Below are 15,784 nucleotides of genomic sequence, written 5' to 3'. Positions count from 1 at the left end.
AAATATGTGTGCACAATATTGCACAAGACGTTATTAAACATTGATAACTAAACTTACCACTGTATTTTCCAAATACTTCTTTTGCCATAATTGTTTTTATCTTTTTAAAATTTGCATTTTGCATATATTTTTCATGCTGGTTTTTCTGGAGAAAAAATTCACCCCAAAGAAACTTTTTTTTTTTTAAATCATAGAGCAGGTCAGTTTCTGACAGAGCCTTGCCAAGTGGCTGGGGGTTTGGTAAACGGTGACACTTGCTTCTGGGGCAGGATAGCAAGAAGGTATAGCAGTCTTCACAACCAGGGGTCTTACCTTTTAGATTTTAGAGACAGTTGAAAGCTGTACTGAATCAGTGTGGGTGTACTTCTGCAGGTAGGGGAAGATGTGGAGACTGATAGGTCACTTATAGATTTTATCCTTACAAATACTATAGTTGTTGCTAGCAAAAATTACTGTGGTCATTTTTTCACTGAGCATCTGTGGGGGCATTTTCTTTTCTCTTAATTCAGGAAGCTTTAAGGGACATGTGGTTTTGGAATTTGCTTTTTTGTTTGGGATTGAGAAAAATGTTGCAGTATCCCTGAAAATAAGGTCTCTGTGTTCAGACTGTTCCAAGAACTTTGCGGGAATTCTTTCACTATGCAAAAGATGTTTGTAATAATAATCTGTATTTGTCACCCGTACTTGGGGCAGGGGGATGTATATCAGTTGGTTCTATTTAACAGTGTAAAGTAATAAAATTATTTCTTTATAAAAATGCCCACTAATTAAACTATCACACTTATCACACTGACCTCTCCATTACATTCTGTTACTGAGCTCTGCCCTTATTTCCTAAGGAACTGGAAAATGTGCCTGCCCTGGGATGGTATGGGCTTTGGAAATATGGTCTCCTCATTCAATTAGAAAGCAAGAGGTCATTCTTACCATCTTTATAGTAACAACAAGATAATTTCCTCAAAGTGGATTAGTATGCAAGTTTGACTTGGTGGTTTCATGTGTATACATTGCTGTATCAGGTAAAAATGGGGAAATATCAGACAAAAATTATGTAATTTAAAGACTAAGAAGATGGTTATTCTATCATACTTTATATCCTCCTGTTAAGTACTACCAATAATATTTAAATCATGGCCTCATTATAAATATAAGAAACCAAAGTGTTCAGAATGTATATATATGCATATATATGTGTGTGTATGTGTATATATATATATAGTGTATGTGTGTGTGTGTGTTTTAGAGATGAGGCCTCGCTATGTTTCACAGGCTGGACTCTAACTCCTGGGCTCAAGTCCTCCTGCCTCATCCTCCTGAGTAGCTGGGACTACAGGCATGAGCCACTGCACCCTCGAACTATTTTATTAGCAGGGAGTATACTGTTAGTGCTAGATAATATGATTCGACTAAGTAAACAAAGCTCTTGTGCCTCATTTGCTTGGAATGGGAGAGAGTAGGGGAGTACATAATTTATGAGGACTAGAAATAAAAGTTTCTTGCGGAGAGCAGTTTTCATTTTATTTTAATTGCTTCAATTTCATGTTTGCTGTTTATCATCTAGTTCTCATCTTGTTTACATTTTCAAAAGAGCAGTGATTCTCAGTATGTTTCTTACTGAGTCAGGGCTCAGTAACAGGGGCTAACATGGCAATGCTGTGGTGTGGGGGAAAGGGATCCAAAAGGACCCCAGATGATTCTGCTGCTCGTCCCTCCTCTTGTGGTCACTGCTCCCAAGCCCTCCATACTGCCCTCCTACCTCCTTGTGTGTTGGATTAGGTTTATTATAGCCGCTATGGACATGGTTGCCTAAATCTGTGGAATGTTTTGCTAAACGCTTCTGGTGCAATAGTCCACATTAAGCTTGTAATTCCCATTGTTGTTTTCTTTAACCCATTCTTTATCCTTAGTCTTTTACTCACTTGGTCACTTTATGATTTTGCACTTTGACATGCTGTAGATTCATTAAGAACTTTTACTGCAAGCCGCAGAGCCTTATTTAACATTATGATTAGCCAAACTCTTATTGTGTTTGAGCTAAGTGATGACAATGTATTTGATTGGAGCCTCGTAATTGTTATTTTAAAATCAAAGTAATGGATTATGATCTCAGAAGAAGAACATGATCCAAAAGAATAATAATAATAATAATTAGAACAGCAACCACTTAGAAGAAAATTAATGCCCTATCATGGACCAGAGGCCCTATGTGCCTTGGCTCTGCCTACCTGTGCAGTCCCGTCTTCCACCCACATTCACCCTCTCCTGGATTAGCCTCACCGCAGCCTTCCAGTTTCTTCTTTCCTGCCTTGGGAATTAAACAAATTGTTCTCTCTGCCTGGGAGCTCCGCCACTGGTGTTTCTCTTGGTTAGCTCTCACTTTGCTAGGGAGGCTTCCTTTGGCCACAGCATATAAAGACATCTACTTCCACTCCACCACCTGTCCACACACGCATGTCACCGTCTCACACCATGCTATTTGTTTCCTTCAATGTTAAGAAACCTAAGTTGTGTCTCCTTGGTACTTGTCTGTCTTGCCTACTGGCCTCTAAGCTCCATGAGGGTGAAGATCATACCTGTCTCATTCACCACTGCAGCCCGAGTGCCATCCTGAAACCTGGCATTAAGTGGATACTCAATACATATTTGTAATTGAATGAGTGGATTATTCAGAAGTATCTTTTTTCCTGAGCCCATATCCAGATATCCTATGTTAGTACTTCCTGAGTCTATTTGTGGTAACATATGATCTTCCAGTGGTTGAATTTAACCAAGCTGTGCTGACTTTTCTCAGGCATATGAAAGATCAGAATAAGAAGGTGGCCAACCTCAAGCACAATCAACAGTTGGAAAAGAAGAAGAATGCTCAGTTATTAGAAGAAGTCCGCAGGCGAGAAGATAGCATGGCTGACAACTCACAGCATTTGCAGGTAAGCACAGGCTTCTCTTCTTAATCCCTAAATAACTAGAGATGGACTTTCTCAGAAATGTTACCATTGTTGCCAGAAAATACGCACAGAAATGTGGTCTTGCCTTTGCCCTGGGTCTAGAACTAACAGTGTACGCCCAAGGAACCCAGCAGGTCTTTCCGAGTGTGTGTCATCATTTTCAGAATTAAAAGCCAATTATGATATAGCCTAGAAATACAGTGCAGAGTCTTTTGGTTCCGTACCTCACCTTGAAAAGGCAAGGGCTGCATTTATATAGTTGGCAAGAAACTTAAAACACAGAAATGTCTTCCTTTACAATTTATATTTAAATTGTTTTGGAAATAGAAAAAGGCGAATGTGTGTGTATTATCACAGAAGGTATTTGGGTGAGGATACATGCAGCTGATCCCAGACAGTTTACAAATCCAGTTTGTTTTGTTCAAGACTGTGAGGCTCAGACACAGATCATTATTCTGTCTTCTCCGTGAATATAGTTATCTTTCAATGGACAGCTCTATCTTAGAAACAAACCAACTCACTGGAAACACCATTTTTTCCTCATTAACCTTCCTTATTTTTGGCGAAGGAGTGCTCCCCATGTACTTAATAAAACATTCAAGCTAAAACAGGGCATTTGCTTTGAAGTTTCTTTATTTATTCCAGTGTGCCTTTAAACAGAGCAGTTCAAGCTGGCTGGAGTTCATGTTAAATTTTGGTTATTAATTAGTGTTTTTCTCTAGTTATATATTAGGTTTCCTCCTTGGAGACAGGAAAAGTTAGATAATTTCAATATGTACTCATAATTCATCTTTTTAATTGGCCAAAAGAGAAATCAATAATTATCCCAGAGTAGGAAATACAGGGAAATACCTTGCATAAAGCATGGCACATAGAGACTAGTTAATATTTGGGTTTTTTTTTTTTTTTTCTCTCTCTCTCTGTCCTAGACATGTTTTCTGGTGTCACTGAAGCCCCTTGACACTGATGCTTGATTTGCAGTGTTCACTGAATTGTGAGACAATAGGAGGTGGGCCCAGAACTTAAAAGAGGACCTGACCCTAGGGCCCACCTTGCTATGGTGTGTTATTCTATAAAACAAGAATAATAATTGCATCTGCTCCAGAGTAGTCGTGGGAGTTAAAGAGTCAAGGCATATAAATAATTTAGAATTGTACTTGGCACAGACTATGCCCAAAATAAGTGTTCTTGACTAACAGTTGTTATAATAACAAGGAAAAGGCAAATGAAACATTAAAAACGATCGATTTGTCTACTATACGCAGAGGTATTTCTACAGTTCTAATCTGATATGCATTAAGCATCAAAGTTTTTGTCTTTTCTATATGTAGTAATTTTTTCTTTTCTACGGACACATTTAGTTATGGAAATTAATGTCTTGTTTTGGCCCATGAACTTTTGTATAGCAGTATTTTCATAAGGGGCCTTGATAACAACCTCACAGCCCTACTCATAAAAGATAGCATGGTCTGGAATTGCTTAGTTGCATTCCTGACCACCCCAAATAAAGGATAGCATTTGAAATGCAATAAAAAGTAATCACGATTAATTTTGATGAAAATGTCTCTGGTTAAGGTTAATAGAGAGTAAACCTCCCACTTTCCTGGATTGTTAAGCAGATGTGCTCAGATGTAGTAACTACTGCCTTCTGAAAACGAAACTTTCTGGAGGCACTTGATTTTTTTAATATTGCTGTTGTTTTGAGCATTTCCTCCTTATAAGTTAGCCTGTTAAGCCTTTTAAGTGTCAGTCAGCCAGGATTTGGCTTGTCTGGTTGGTGGTTGTGGCATTGGCACCTGCTAATTTTGATGTGTTTCACATTAGCATTTGGTAACAGTTGGATACACTGGCTTCATGATTTCAACCAACCCAATATGTGTTATATCCAGAAAAATATAATGTAGAGTATTGCCTACAATAATAATAGCTAGTATATCAGGCTTCAAAGAAGAGCACCAAGAGATTCAGCCAGTTGGTATGAAAGTTGGAAACAAAGTTGAATGAAGATAGAGTGACTATGCTTTTTATTGTTCAAAACAAACACGAAAGGCAATAGACAAAACCTGTGTTACCTCAGTCAAACCTAGATATATAACATAGTATGAAGCATTTTACAAGTCCAGTCTTCTTTATTTCTCGAGTTTATAGTTTTCCAAGAGAAATTACAAACTCAAATGCCTTCAGGGTTTAGGCTTTCAACATAAGGAACAACCTTGTGTGTCGGAAAAAGAATGATGTCTGGTTCTTTCTGCCTGTTTTTTTATTGCTTATTTTTGGTAGAGATGTGTTAGTTAGCAGTTGCCATACTAATGTTGTTCTGTGCAACAAATCACCCCAAAATGCAGTGGCTTTATAGTACCAATAGTTTATTCTTACAGATTTGCAGGTTGACTGACTGGCCCAACTGGCCTAGGGTGGGCTTGGCTGGAAACTTCTTCTACTTACTGCAAGTCTGTGGTGGTGGCTAGGACAGCTCTGTTACACATGTGCGTTCTGAGGGTCAGGCTGTAGAGGTGTCAGCAACCCAGGGAAAACTCTTCTAATGACAGTTGCTGAGGCACAAGAGAATAAGCAAACATATGCAAGGCCTCATAAGGCCTAGTCTTGAGCTGGTATTGTGATTTTCACTCTTTGCATTTGCCAAAGCAAAGCACATGGCCAAAGTCACAGATTGGAAAAGTATACTCTACTCACAAAGACAACATTGTACAGGAGTAGATACAAGGAGAGGTGAAGAATTTAGGCCCATCACTCAGTCTATCAAAAGAGACAAGCCCTGGACAGATATTTCTCTATTATAAGAAAAATAGCATATGCATAATGAAAAATTTCAGCTGTGGGTGACCTTAGTGTGTGGATATAATTTAGGGTAGTGGGGAACTATAAGGAACTCAAGAACCCTTACTCATCTAAGGAAGTAGTGGCCACTAAGCTCTGGTTGAACATTGCTGTAAAGGTGGGCCTAGCATGGTGGGACTTATGATTATCCAAGATAATCCACAAAATGGGAATTTGTATGTGAAATCTACGTGTTTTAGAAAGTTAGTTGAATTTTTTAAACACTGTGGGATCCTGTAAAGCACATGTGCACATGAGTTGTCCATTGTGGCTTCTGCTGCATAGCCTGGTGCTCTGATCCCAGTGGGGTCTACATGGTATAAATAAAGTACCTAAGAGTACACCCTAGTTAGCTGAACTTGACCCATTGGAAAGAGGTGGCAGTTTAGTATTTGTCCTGAGTCCTCATTTTGTTTGAAGATACCTTGAATTATTGTTTCTCATAGAAATTACCCACAATCTACAGGAATAGGGAGTGTTCTTGATTTAGTTTCTTAAATCATTTTTTTTGGAGCATTAACAAGGAGAACAGGAAGGGAAGGATACAGACCCATGGAGATGAACTGGCCAGTGTTCAAATGCTGGTGCTTGTTATTATTAGCTCAGGGCCTTGAGTATGGCAGAGAATCTCTCTGACCCTTACTTTCTTCATCTGTAAATGGGGATTGCAATATTTGCCTCCCTGGGTGGGTTAAACAAAATAAGGTTTATGAAAGAACCTAGCACAGTACCTGACATATGTGAACTTCAGTTACTGAAGTTTTCTCCCAGAGAGACTGATAATGAGCTTTTAATCATAGAAGACAGTGACCATTGGGAGTATCAACTTACAAATTCTTTGCAACTATTTTATACTGATGAATAATACAGATATAGAACTCACATCAGTAAATGAAAATTCCCAATAAAGCATTAAAAAACATTTTGGGCAATAAGGAGGAAAATTAAAACATTCTTCAAGTTAATGTTGAATTGTGTGTGAAAGGTGGATGTGAAAGATCGTGATTTTCTTGTATAACTCTTTAGAGCTTTTCCCCAGATCACAGATTATGGAGCATGATATTTATGTCTGACCTTGGGGCGTGGGGCTTCTGTGTGTCCCATCAGAGCCCACATGGAGGTTTTTCAACAAGGTGTCTTTCTGGGGATTCACACCAAATCATTGTTTATAGAATGGATTCCCCCTCCCCACTTTTTTTTTAAGCTCTAGCCATTTCTCGCTGAGTAAATATGCCAATTTGAAACCCCACTGGATATCCTTGTAGATTTTGGCTGCATTTTTCCATGTGTAGCTTATCGAGTTAATAAACTAACTTTCTAAAAAATGCACAAGCCAATGTTTTATGCTCCTTTTCTGTTATATGTCTGCAGAATTCTCTTCAATTTATTGCCTGAAAACTAAAGTCTGTTCTTGTGTGCTTCCGTTTCCAAATTATAGGTTACCAGGGAACTGTAAAGTTTCTTCTCTGCCCGTGGTTAAACCCAAGTGTGATCATTTTAAAAAGCAAATGAATGTTCTCATTTATTCTTGTCCTTTTAATACAGTTCTAAAAAAAAGCCAGAAAGACAATTTTATTTTTTAATTTGTGCAACCGTGTGCAGCCAATATCTTTTTTCCAAGGGGACTTCCTTTACTTTGCTCCTCCAATTAGAGTTGGAATCAGCTAACAGAGGAAGTGTAGCAAACAACATAAACCTCAAAAATGCATAGCTTTCAGCAAAACATATAGTTCATTATGGAGTTTCCAAGGTTTGCTAAGTTGTTTCTTTGCAGAAGGACATGTATATCTTAAGCAGCATTTTTTTAAGCTTCATATCTATATGTTCATCTCTCCAAGTCACGAGGTTAAAATTCATTTCTTTTTCAATTCCCTGGGCTTAAAATTGTTACTCTAACTGTGATCTATGTTCATGTGTTATGGTACACTTACCTAAGTACTGCCATTAGAAGAAACCTGACCAGCAGAGTTAAGAGATTCATCATTGTCAAAATGAGTTTATTTAGTTGCTAGTTTTTCATGGCTGTTTGGTAGGCATGGTGTAGAGTGATTTAGGGAGGCTCCATTTCAGCCATCATTTTCAACATATGGAAAAGATGAGGAAGGTCATCCTAGCCTAGGTTTAAAAGACAATCCACATTTGTTTAAATTTTCATTAGAATTTAACTTCATGATTTGTTTTTAACGCTGTGAAGTGTTTATTTTTCATTTGTTTTGCAGTTTTCTGCTTTGATGGGTAGAGACTGGAAAGTCCCATTAAGTTATGGATATATCCTATCCCATTGTTGAAATGTGAACTGACCCTTATCTAATTTTTTCAGACTCTGTTCATGGTTTCAGATGAAGAGAAATACTCAAGTATTTGTTAGTCTGCAGAGGGCAAGGAATGTTGATGAGTAGGACTGAGGGTCGGCACAGAAGTGCTTTCTTTCCTTGGGGATTTATTTCGACATTTGTTTTTCTTTCACACTATAATCCCCCACGAGCCAAAAAAACGACTTTTGTTGTAGCAGGTCCCTATAGGCAGTCTCAGAAAATCTTATTTGACAATCAGTTTCTGGTAGCCTTGAGTTGAAGTCATTACTCTTTGTAGTAACTCATAGACTGTCAGGGGTGACAAGACATCCTGTGCAATGTATTTGGGAGCTAACCATTTGTTAGAAATGTTCCAAGAAGCCAAGTGAAATCACGTAAATAAAACTGTTGTATGTGGAGTTTTTCTTCTTTCCTCCCAGTAAAGTATGACTTGTTTTTCCAAATGTGCAGTAACTTGCATATTTCTTCTGAGAAACGTCTTCTGCTTTTTCCTGGGGATTTCTGACCTAATCCTCCACTTCATATAGCCCTTCTATACAAACACAATATATTTCTATGGAAAAGAGAGGTTTACCCTTAATCAAGTGTTGCCTAATCTACCTACTAAATTACCCCCTGAAGACACAGTCGAGTTCATTATTCTTTTCCAAAGGGTTTTCAGGTTTCACTCCATTAGTGGCTCTTCGACAGTCCTTGGCAAAGTGAAGGTTTGTTTGCTGAAGGCTGAAGATTCTGCTGAATGAAATGCAACATATTTCTCAAATGGAATCATTGTTATTATGGGAGTAGAGTTGGAAATGACAAACCTTGGGGTGGGGGGAGTTTGAAAAGTAAATCTTGCTTGAATGATATGGTAATCTCTTATTTATTTTGAGGGGGCTTTCTAAGGAAGCTCACATTATTTTTTAGATGTTATCATATTTTGTGCCTTTTGGTCCCTGAAATAGAAATCAATAAGGGAAAATCAATAAGTGTTCATCTTCTGGTGAGCTCCGGTAAGAACTAGAAGCAGATACGGATCGTTTCCTCAAAGAAATGCTATGCTCAGTACTAGGGAGAGAGGAGGGCTGGGTTTGTAAAGTAGGCCTTGCCTCTGTTTACCCCTAACTCTGGTCTCTGGGCTTATATTGAGGTGAAACTTGTACTATAAACTGGAGACCCCATTTTTGCATGTTTATTAAAACCACTGCTGATGATTAGTTTAGTCAATAATGAAACAACAGCCCATGTAAGCTTTCTAAAATGCTTTCATGGGGTGATCTTCATGCTGGATCCTATTTTTGGCCTTGAGGATTGGTAGGACCAGTTTATCTATCTTCGTTTTATAGATGAGGAAACTGAGACTCAGACAGTTACTCAGTGACTGGTCTGCAGTTGTGGGTCTCATTGAAGATAAAGCCTTAAGGAGGTACCAAAGCCTGAGAGTTCTTCCTGTGAAGATTAGACTAAGCCTCAGCTTTCGTACACTGAAAAAAAAAATGCTTCCTCAGGCAAAAGATTCTGAACCAGAAATCATGCTTCAAAAGCCACTGGGAATTGAGACCTCTGAGGTGTGTGTTTGTGAGCATTTATATCTTCTTCTGTTCTATTTCACTCCATAGCATGTGCAGTATCATTTTCAAAGTAGATATGGTGAAGGTATTGCTGAAGAACCCACACATTGAAAGCAAAGGGACAGGGAGAGGAAAAAAATTCTGACAACTCACCTTCTTACTTTTTCCAAGGTAGAATTTATGTAATAGCTCGCACACCAGACTTGTGTAATCCCTGGGAGCAATCATGTTCAACATGCATCAAAAGGGGCAGTCCAGTTAAACCAGCTTTCCTTGGCCATGGTAATTACCTCGGGTTTACCCTGAGTTATCACTACCAGAGGTTAGTTGGAGGTGGAGGGCACCTGCAAATCACAGTGCATGACATCCTGACATCAGTAACCTCTTTCCAACAGCTCAAATAGATGCTGGTATTTTAGTACATCACTGCCCAAGTCAGAGACCTGGGCATAGTTAACTTCTAAAAATGTTAACTTTGACTTATGGCTTGTCCAAAGCTTTGCCAAGCTATATATTCAAACACTCCAAATTAAGGAAATGACAATCAATGACATAGGCAATGATTTAGATAGAAGTCTTGCAAAAGGAAAATACAACTATTAAATCTGTTCCTGTTCACTTAATCGTCTCTCCTGTAATACACATTTGGGAAGTTGGTAACTTGAATTTATGACGCTTTTAATTTCTTTTCTGCTATTACGCTTTCCCTCTACATCTTATTTATGTTACCTGGAAAAGGCCCTACAAGGTTTAAGCACTAGTAAGTTTTTCTTACTAGAAAGACTCTTAGACTTCATTGAATACAAGCTCCTTGTTTTACTGATGAAGGAAGTAGGGCCCAGTAAAGGCAAATGCCCTGCCTGTGATCCCAGAGGGAATAATTGGCAGAGGGAAGACCAGATACCAGGCCTTCTGCATCCTTGTCCAGTGCCATTTGTGCAGCCCACTGGTTCCATAAGGTATGACTACCTTCAGTAGGATTTGAATGGTTAAAATCTTCAAGCCTATAGCTGAGGCCTGTGCCCCTTAGCATTGGATATTAGACTGAGCATCTAAAATGACATAAAATTAGTTACTTATTGGGAATAAACTAAGCTTTATGCATATTTTATAACAGGATATTCTATCATTTCCTGTGCTTCTCTTATGTCTTTAAAACTAAAGTAACTAAAGAAATAGTAAATTGATGATGGAGAAAATTGCTGTGAGAACAGACTACAGAGTTTAGGACTCTTTAGATGATACATAAAAATTAGTTTAAGTTATTTATATCTGCCACTTTTCTCTATCCGTAAAAGGATGTCACTCATAAAGAGAGTCAGGAAGTCTCTTGTAATGGAAAACAAGTGTGGATTGCTTAGAAAATTCAACCAAAAGAATGATAGCTGCTTTTTATTGAGCAATGAAGGAGGCCAAGGATAATGTCTTTGGTTGTGTTTCCTGGGAAATTGAGACTCTGAGATGAACATGCAAGAAGTTTATTGAGGGTGCTCTCAGGAAGGGAGGGAAGCAGAATTAGGCCCAGGGAAAAGTCAGACTGTAATGCAGTTGCAGCAAAGGCCTTAGCAGTCTCTATCAGTTGCTCTGGAGCTGGGATAGCCATTTGGAGGGTCATTGACCCTAATCGACTCAATGGAGGTAGGCAACGCCACGGGAAGGGTGTAATCTTAGCTAAGACAGCTCTCAGGGAAAGCACATCCCTGGCATTTGGAGACTGAGGGTCTTGGTTCTGAAGGGGCATCATGGCAGTGCCCCTACATCTACAGCAAATGCGTGATGTGTCTGTTGTACGCTTTTCATTGACACCCATGGCAGATACACGCAACTGATCCCAAGACAAGTCTTACCCCCCAGCTTCATAATCCTTTCCAATATAAGCAGCCATTAAAAAGCAATCGTAGTTGCCCAAGTTACTGTGTATACACAGTGAATTGTTTAATTGTCCCAACAAACTAACTAATGTTACTATCTTTGAAACCATTTTACAGATGAGAAGATTGAGACTTGGTAATATTAAACAAGAGAAAGAGCCGATCTTGTTTCTCAGGTCTCAGTCATAAACTGGACATTTTTCTCTCTCCTGAGTGGAACTGTTTGTTTGCATGCATTTTATTGGCCACCGTAACTGTAGCAACAGTAAAGATGCTGGTCAGGCCCCTCCAAAAACAGATAGAAAAATTAAGTGGCATAAACTTGGTTAAGGAGCCTTTGCATTGATTTTATGGAAAGAGATTAAGCTTTCATTTAAGTAGTGAGGTAGACTTAAATGCTTCTTAAAGGTGTATAAGACTCTGCCTTCAGTTCATCAAGCAGCCCTAACAATGTTTTTTGAGGACTTTTTATGTGCTAGACACTGTGCAATCTATTGAGATGTAACAAAAAGTAAGACAAAATTCCTTACATTTGAATATTTCGAGATCTTTTCTTCTGACTAAAGGTGTCCTTTCCCCAGCATGTGATTTGCAGTAGCTTCTGAAAGTAAACTAGAACTTGAATTACTGGGCTGCTGCCTGCCTTGAGGCGCAAGAGCATTTGAAAGAGGTAACAATGGAGTTGTGGCTGCAGCTGGAGCCTTGGCTCTCATGAGCCAGAACAGAAGCTTCTGGAAGGCCCTTTGGACCTTAGGTCATCCATGGGGCTCTGAGCTTCTGAGTGGGTGAGAGATAAATGTATCAAGTAGGAAGTGAGGGGATCTGGGTTTTAGTCTAAGCTCAAATGATTTTTTTTTTCTCTATGCCTCAGTTTTCTACTGAAAACAGTTTTCTTTTCTACAAAAGAGAGGCTTGTATTGAAGTAAGGCCCTTCTAACTCTGAAATCCTAGAGTCTGGGGATTAATTGAAGGGTGCACATAGGTGGTGATTTAAAAGCTCCTTCCAATGGGGCAGCTCATGGGCCAACTGGAGAACTGCTGCCAAAATAGAGCATGCAGGTCAGGACCAGGGATGCCCTCCTGTTGGGAATGGAGGGAAGTCAGTCTTCTTGGCTCCATCCTGGTAATATAGAATACCTGGCTTTAAATGTAAGTCACTCTAAGGACTCTCTCTGTTTTCTATGTGGAGTACAGGGTCTGCCATTTGGAGGCTTTCATAGTGTGCACTACTACATATTGTTTTCTTTAGAGCAACTGGTTATAATAATAAATTCTCCACTTGCTGCTTGTTTGGGGTAAGATAGGTTAGAACTCTGACAGTCTGAATACAGATATGCAGTGCAGGAATGTCTCAGAATTGAGCCACCTGGCTTACAGGCATTTCTCAAGGGAAGGAGCTATGTGGCTTTTAAATGTAATTGTTTGTGAAGTAGATTATTGTTTTAATAAGCTACTATGTCAGTAGGGGTTATTTTTCTCCTATTTTCAGGTCATAGTGAACTGTGGGAAAATGGAAAAGGACTAATTTTACTAAAAGAGGGTTGATGTTATTTAGATTCACATTTCCCAAAACATGTTTATCAGAGTGATAGTTCTGTGGGATACCATAAGGAAAAGGGGTTTCATTTGTCAAATGCCTCTAGAAAACAATACATACTCTTTTACTTCAAGAGTACTGTGCATATTAACATGTTAAAGGCTCTGAGAAGTCCTGCAGTCAAAATAAATGTTTGATGTTCTTCAGTCCAAAATTTCTCTAAATCACTTGACAAAAAAAGTCTTTTTCTTTACCCCAGAACATTTATTAACATTGCAAAATATTAGCATTTTATAGAACTTGGGCAAATGCTGATTTAGACAATTCTTACTGATGGTAACTGACATATACAATTACTTCTTTGATTAGAGTTTGAGGTTGGACAAATTCTGCAGTGATACTTTATAAAGTATAATATTGTCTTTGCTGAATCAAAATTTGCCTGTATTGCCTCTGCTACTTGATTGAAAATAGCTCTGTTATAGTGATTGACCAAGAAAATTCTACTTCTGATGTACTTTAAAAAAATTGTACCTCATTAATAAAGTTGATATGAAGCAAACTGAAAAAATGTTTATGAAAGGTACAGTAATATTTTCATCTATTATTTCTTGATTCCAGAATCCATATTGATTTCTAATTACAAGCTCACATTATGCTGTGCTCCAAATCTGAATTTGGCAAATTAAAAAAATTGATAAATGTTTTGGGGAAGATGTGGAAACTATTCCAGGTTTAAAATATAAAATTGAAATATTTAAAGTATCCATTGTTAATTGTCACTTAAATGCAATTTTACCTTTTTTTCTGCTAAGTGTAAAATATAGTACTCTAGGCTCATGTTATGCTGTCAAAGTCAATTATGCAGATTGAAAATGCAGCACAGAGCATCCCTGTGTCATTACCAGCCGACTTGTTTTTATTTTGGTTGTACTTTTTTGGCTGTGAAAGGATCCTTATAAGAAATTAGAAAACCACACATTTAAAAATGTTAACAGTTAAACAATATAACCTTGAATGTATGTCTCCTAGTTGCCCAAGTCTGTTCAGACAAGGGCCTGTGATTTCTGAATGAACTGTACCTCTCTTACCCTGACTTAATGATGGCTTTACCCTTTTACTCATCTTGCAAAGTTATTTTCCTCCTCCTCAAAATGAGGGATTAAGGTCATTCTTGACTGTTGTTTCATTCACCAGAATAAAGTTTTGCTTCATAGGAATTACCACATGTATGTTAGAGTCCAGTGATTGAGACCAGGGTAGTAGTTAGAATGAGATCATAGCTATGAAGTCCAGGAGATAGATGGCAGTTGAGGGAGGACATTCTTTTCTGTAATGTTTTTAATTCTCAAAGTTTATTTTTACCATATAAAAATAAGGACATAGCTCTATATTTTAAATGCTTGTGAAATTAAAGTTTTGTTCACCTATTCATTCATTTCACAGCCATCATGTTGGACTCTGAATGAACCTGGTGGCTTTTCGAGGCTAGGTTCTTGCTTCTCTCTCACGCCCTGTCTAATGGACAGAACCATGAAGACAGAATCATAAGACATACTAGAGGAAATGGTGGGCATAAGGCCCAAAGGGATTTTCTGATAGGTTGCATTAAGCAGCCAAGTTTAAAAACTAAACCTTCTAAACAAAGTCAGCTTGAGTTTTTCCACTCAAGTCACCTCCTGCAGCATTGCTAGGGCTCCCTGCATGTGTTTTTAGGCTGAAGACTGGGCCTCTATCCCTGGTTCTGATGACCATTTCTTTTTATCATTTCTGAGTCAGTAAATATAATCTCATGTACCCAAACATAAGCCACTCCAAATATAAAATCATCTACTATTTCTCAAAGAGAAAATTTCAAGTTTCAATATAGAAACTTACAGAGATGAAACAGACAAGGTGTCTGCTTGTGATATTTATGTTATCAATTTAGTTACATTCAGAATCACTTATTACACAACATGTGCTCTTTTCTGTTCTTGTGTTTGATGGAACAATGTCACGAACTCTCCAAAGCCTCCTCTGCCTAACAGTCAGCGACCCCCCAACCACGGAGGTGCTTTTCCGTCATCTGGTGCAGCCTTTCTTAAACCTTATCTTCCCCCTCTGAGAGGTTTGACCCCAGTACCTTAGGAACCCATGTGTGCATGTGTGACCCACTGTCTGGAGTCTTGCACAAAGCCACAGCCATCTATTCACAGAACATTAGTGGGGTTGTTTTATAGGTTTTGAGTAGGTATGAATATTTTTTTATCTCTTTACCAGGTGGAGCTGTAATTACTTTTTATTTTTTTCTCTTTTGAGATGGGGTCTCACTCTGGCACCCAGGCTAGAGTGCAGTGGTGCTGTCTCAGCTCACTGCATCCTTTGTCTCCTAGGATCAAGTGATTCTCCTGTCTCAGACTCCTAAGTAGCTGGGATTAGGGGACTGTGCTACCATGCCCAGCTAATTTTTGTATTTTTAGTAGAGACAAGACTTCACCATGTTGGCCAGGCTGGTCTCAAACTCCTAACCTCAAGTGATCTTCCCGCCTTGGCCTTCCAAAATGCTGGGATTACAAATGTGAGCCACTGCACCCGGCCTGTAATTGCTTTTCCAAGGGATGTTTTTACCACACAGGTTAGAATCATTGGCTTCTACATTGACTCCTGATGCTGTCACTTATGAGCGTGTGTTGTGCAACAAGGTTGTTAAGTTTCAGGTGATGTTAGTAGTTGCCTCCTAGTG

The 15,784-nt window shown here is 38.6% G+C and overlaps 1 protein-coding gene across 8 annotated transcripts in view; it reads left to right on the top strand.

Annotated features, from left to right (window-relative positions):
- The first annotated feature begins 2,776 nt into the window (after positions 1-2,776).
- The window catches only part of LOC108314566 (ERC protein 2-like), a 439,969-nt gene continuing 426,961 nt past the window's right edge, over positions 2,777-15,784 (top strand). For all 8 annotated transcript variants that reach the window (XR_001829551.2, XR_005202640.1, XR_001829554.2 and 5 more), the window contains exon 1: positions 2,777-2,927. Coding sequence is in view for 4 of the 8 variants with exons in the window: in XM_017543517.2 (XP_017399006.1) it covers positions 2,796-2,927 (132 nt within the window). In the remaining 4 variants the exon portion in view is untranslated. The remainder of the gene's footprint in view (positions 2,928-15,784) is intronic.

The sequence above is a fragment of the Cebus imitator genome, unplaced genomic scaffold (genome assembly GCF_001604975.1).
Source record: "Cebus imitator isolate Cc_AM_T3 unplaced genomic scaffold, Cebus_imitator-1.0 Scaffold8, whole genome shotgun sequence".
NCBI lineage: Eukaryota > Metazoa > Chordata > Mammalia > Primates > Cebidae > Cebus > Cebus imitator.
This window is presented reverse-complemented; position numbering and strand designations above follow the sequence as displayed.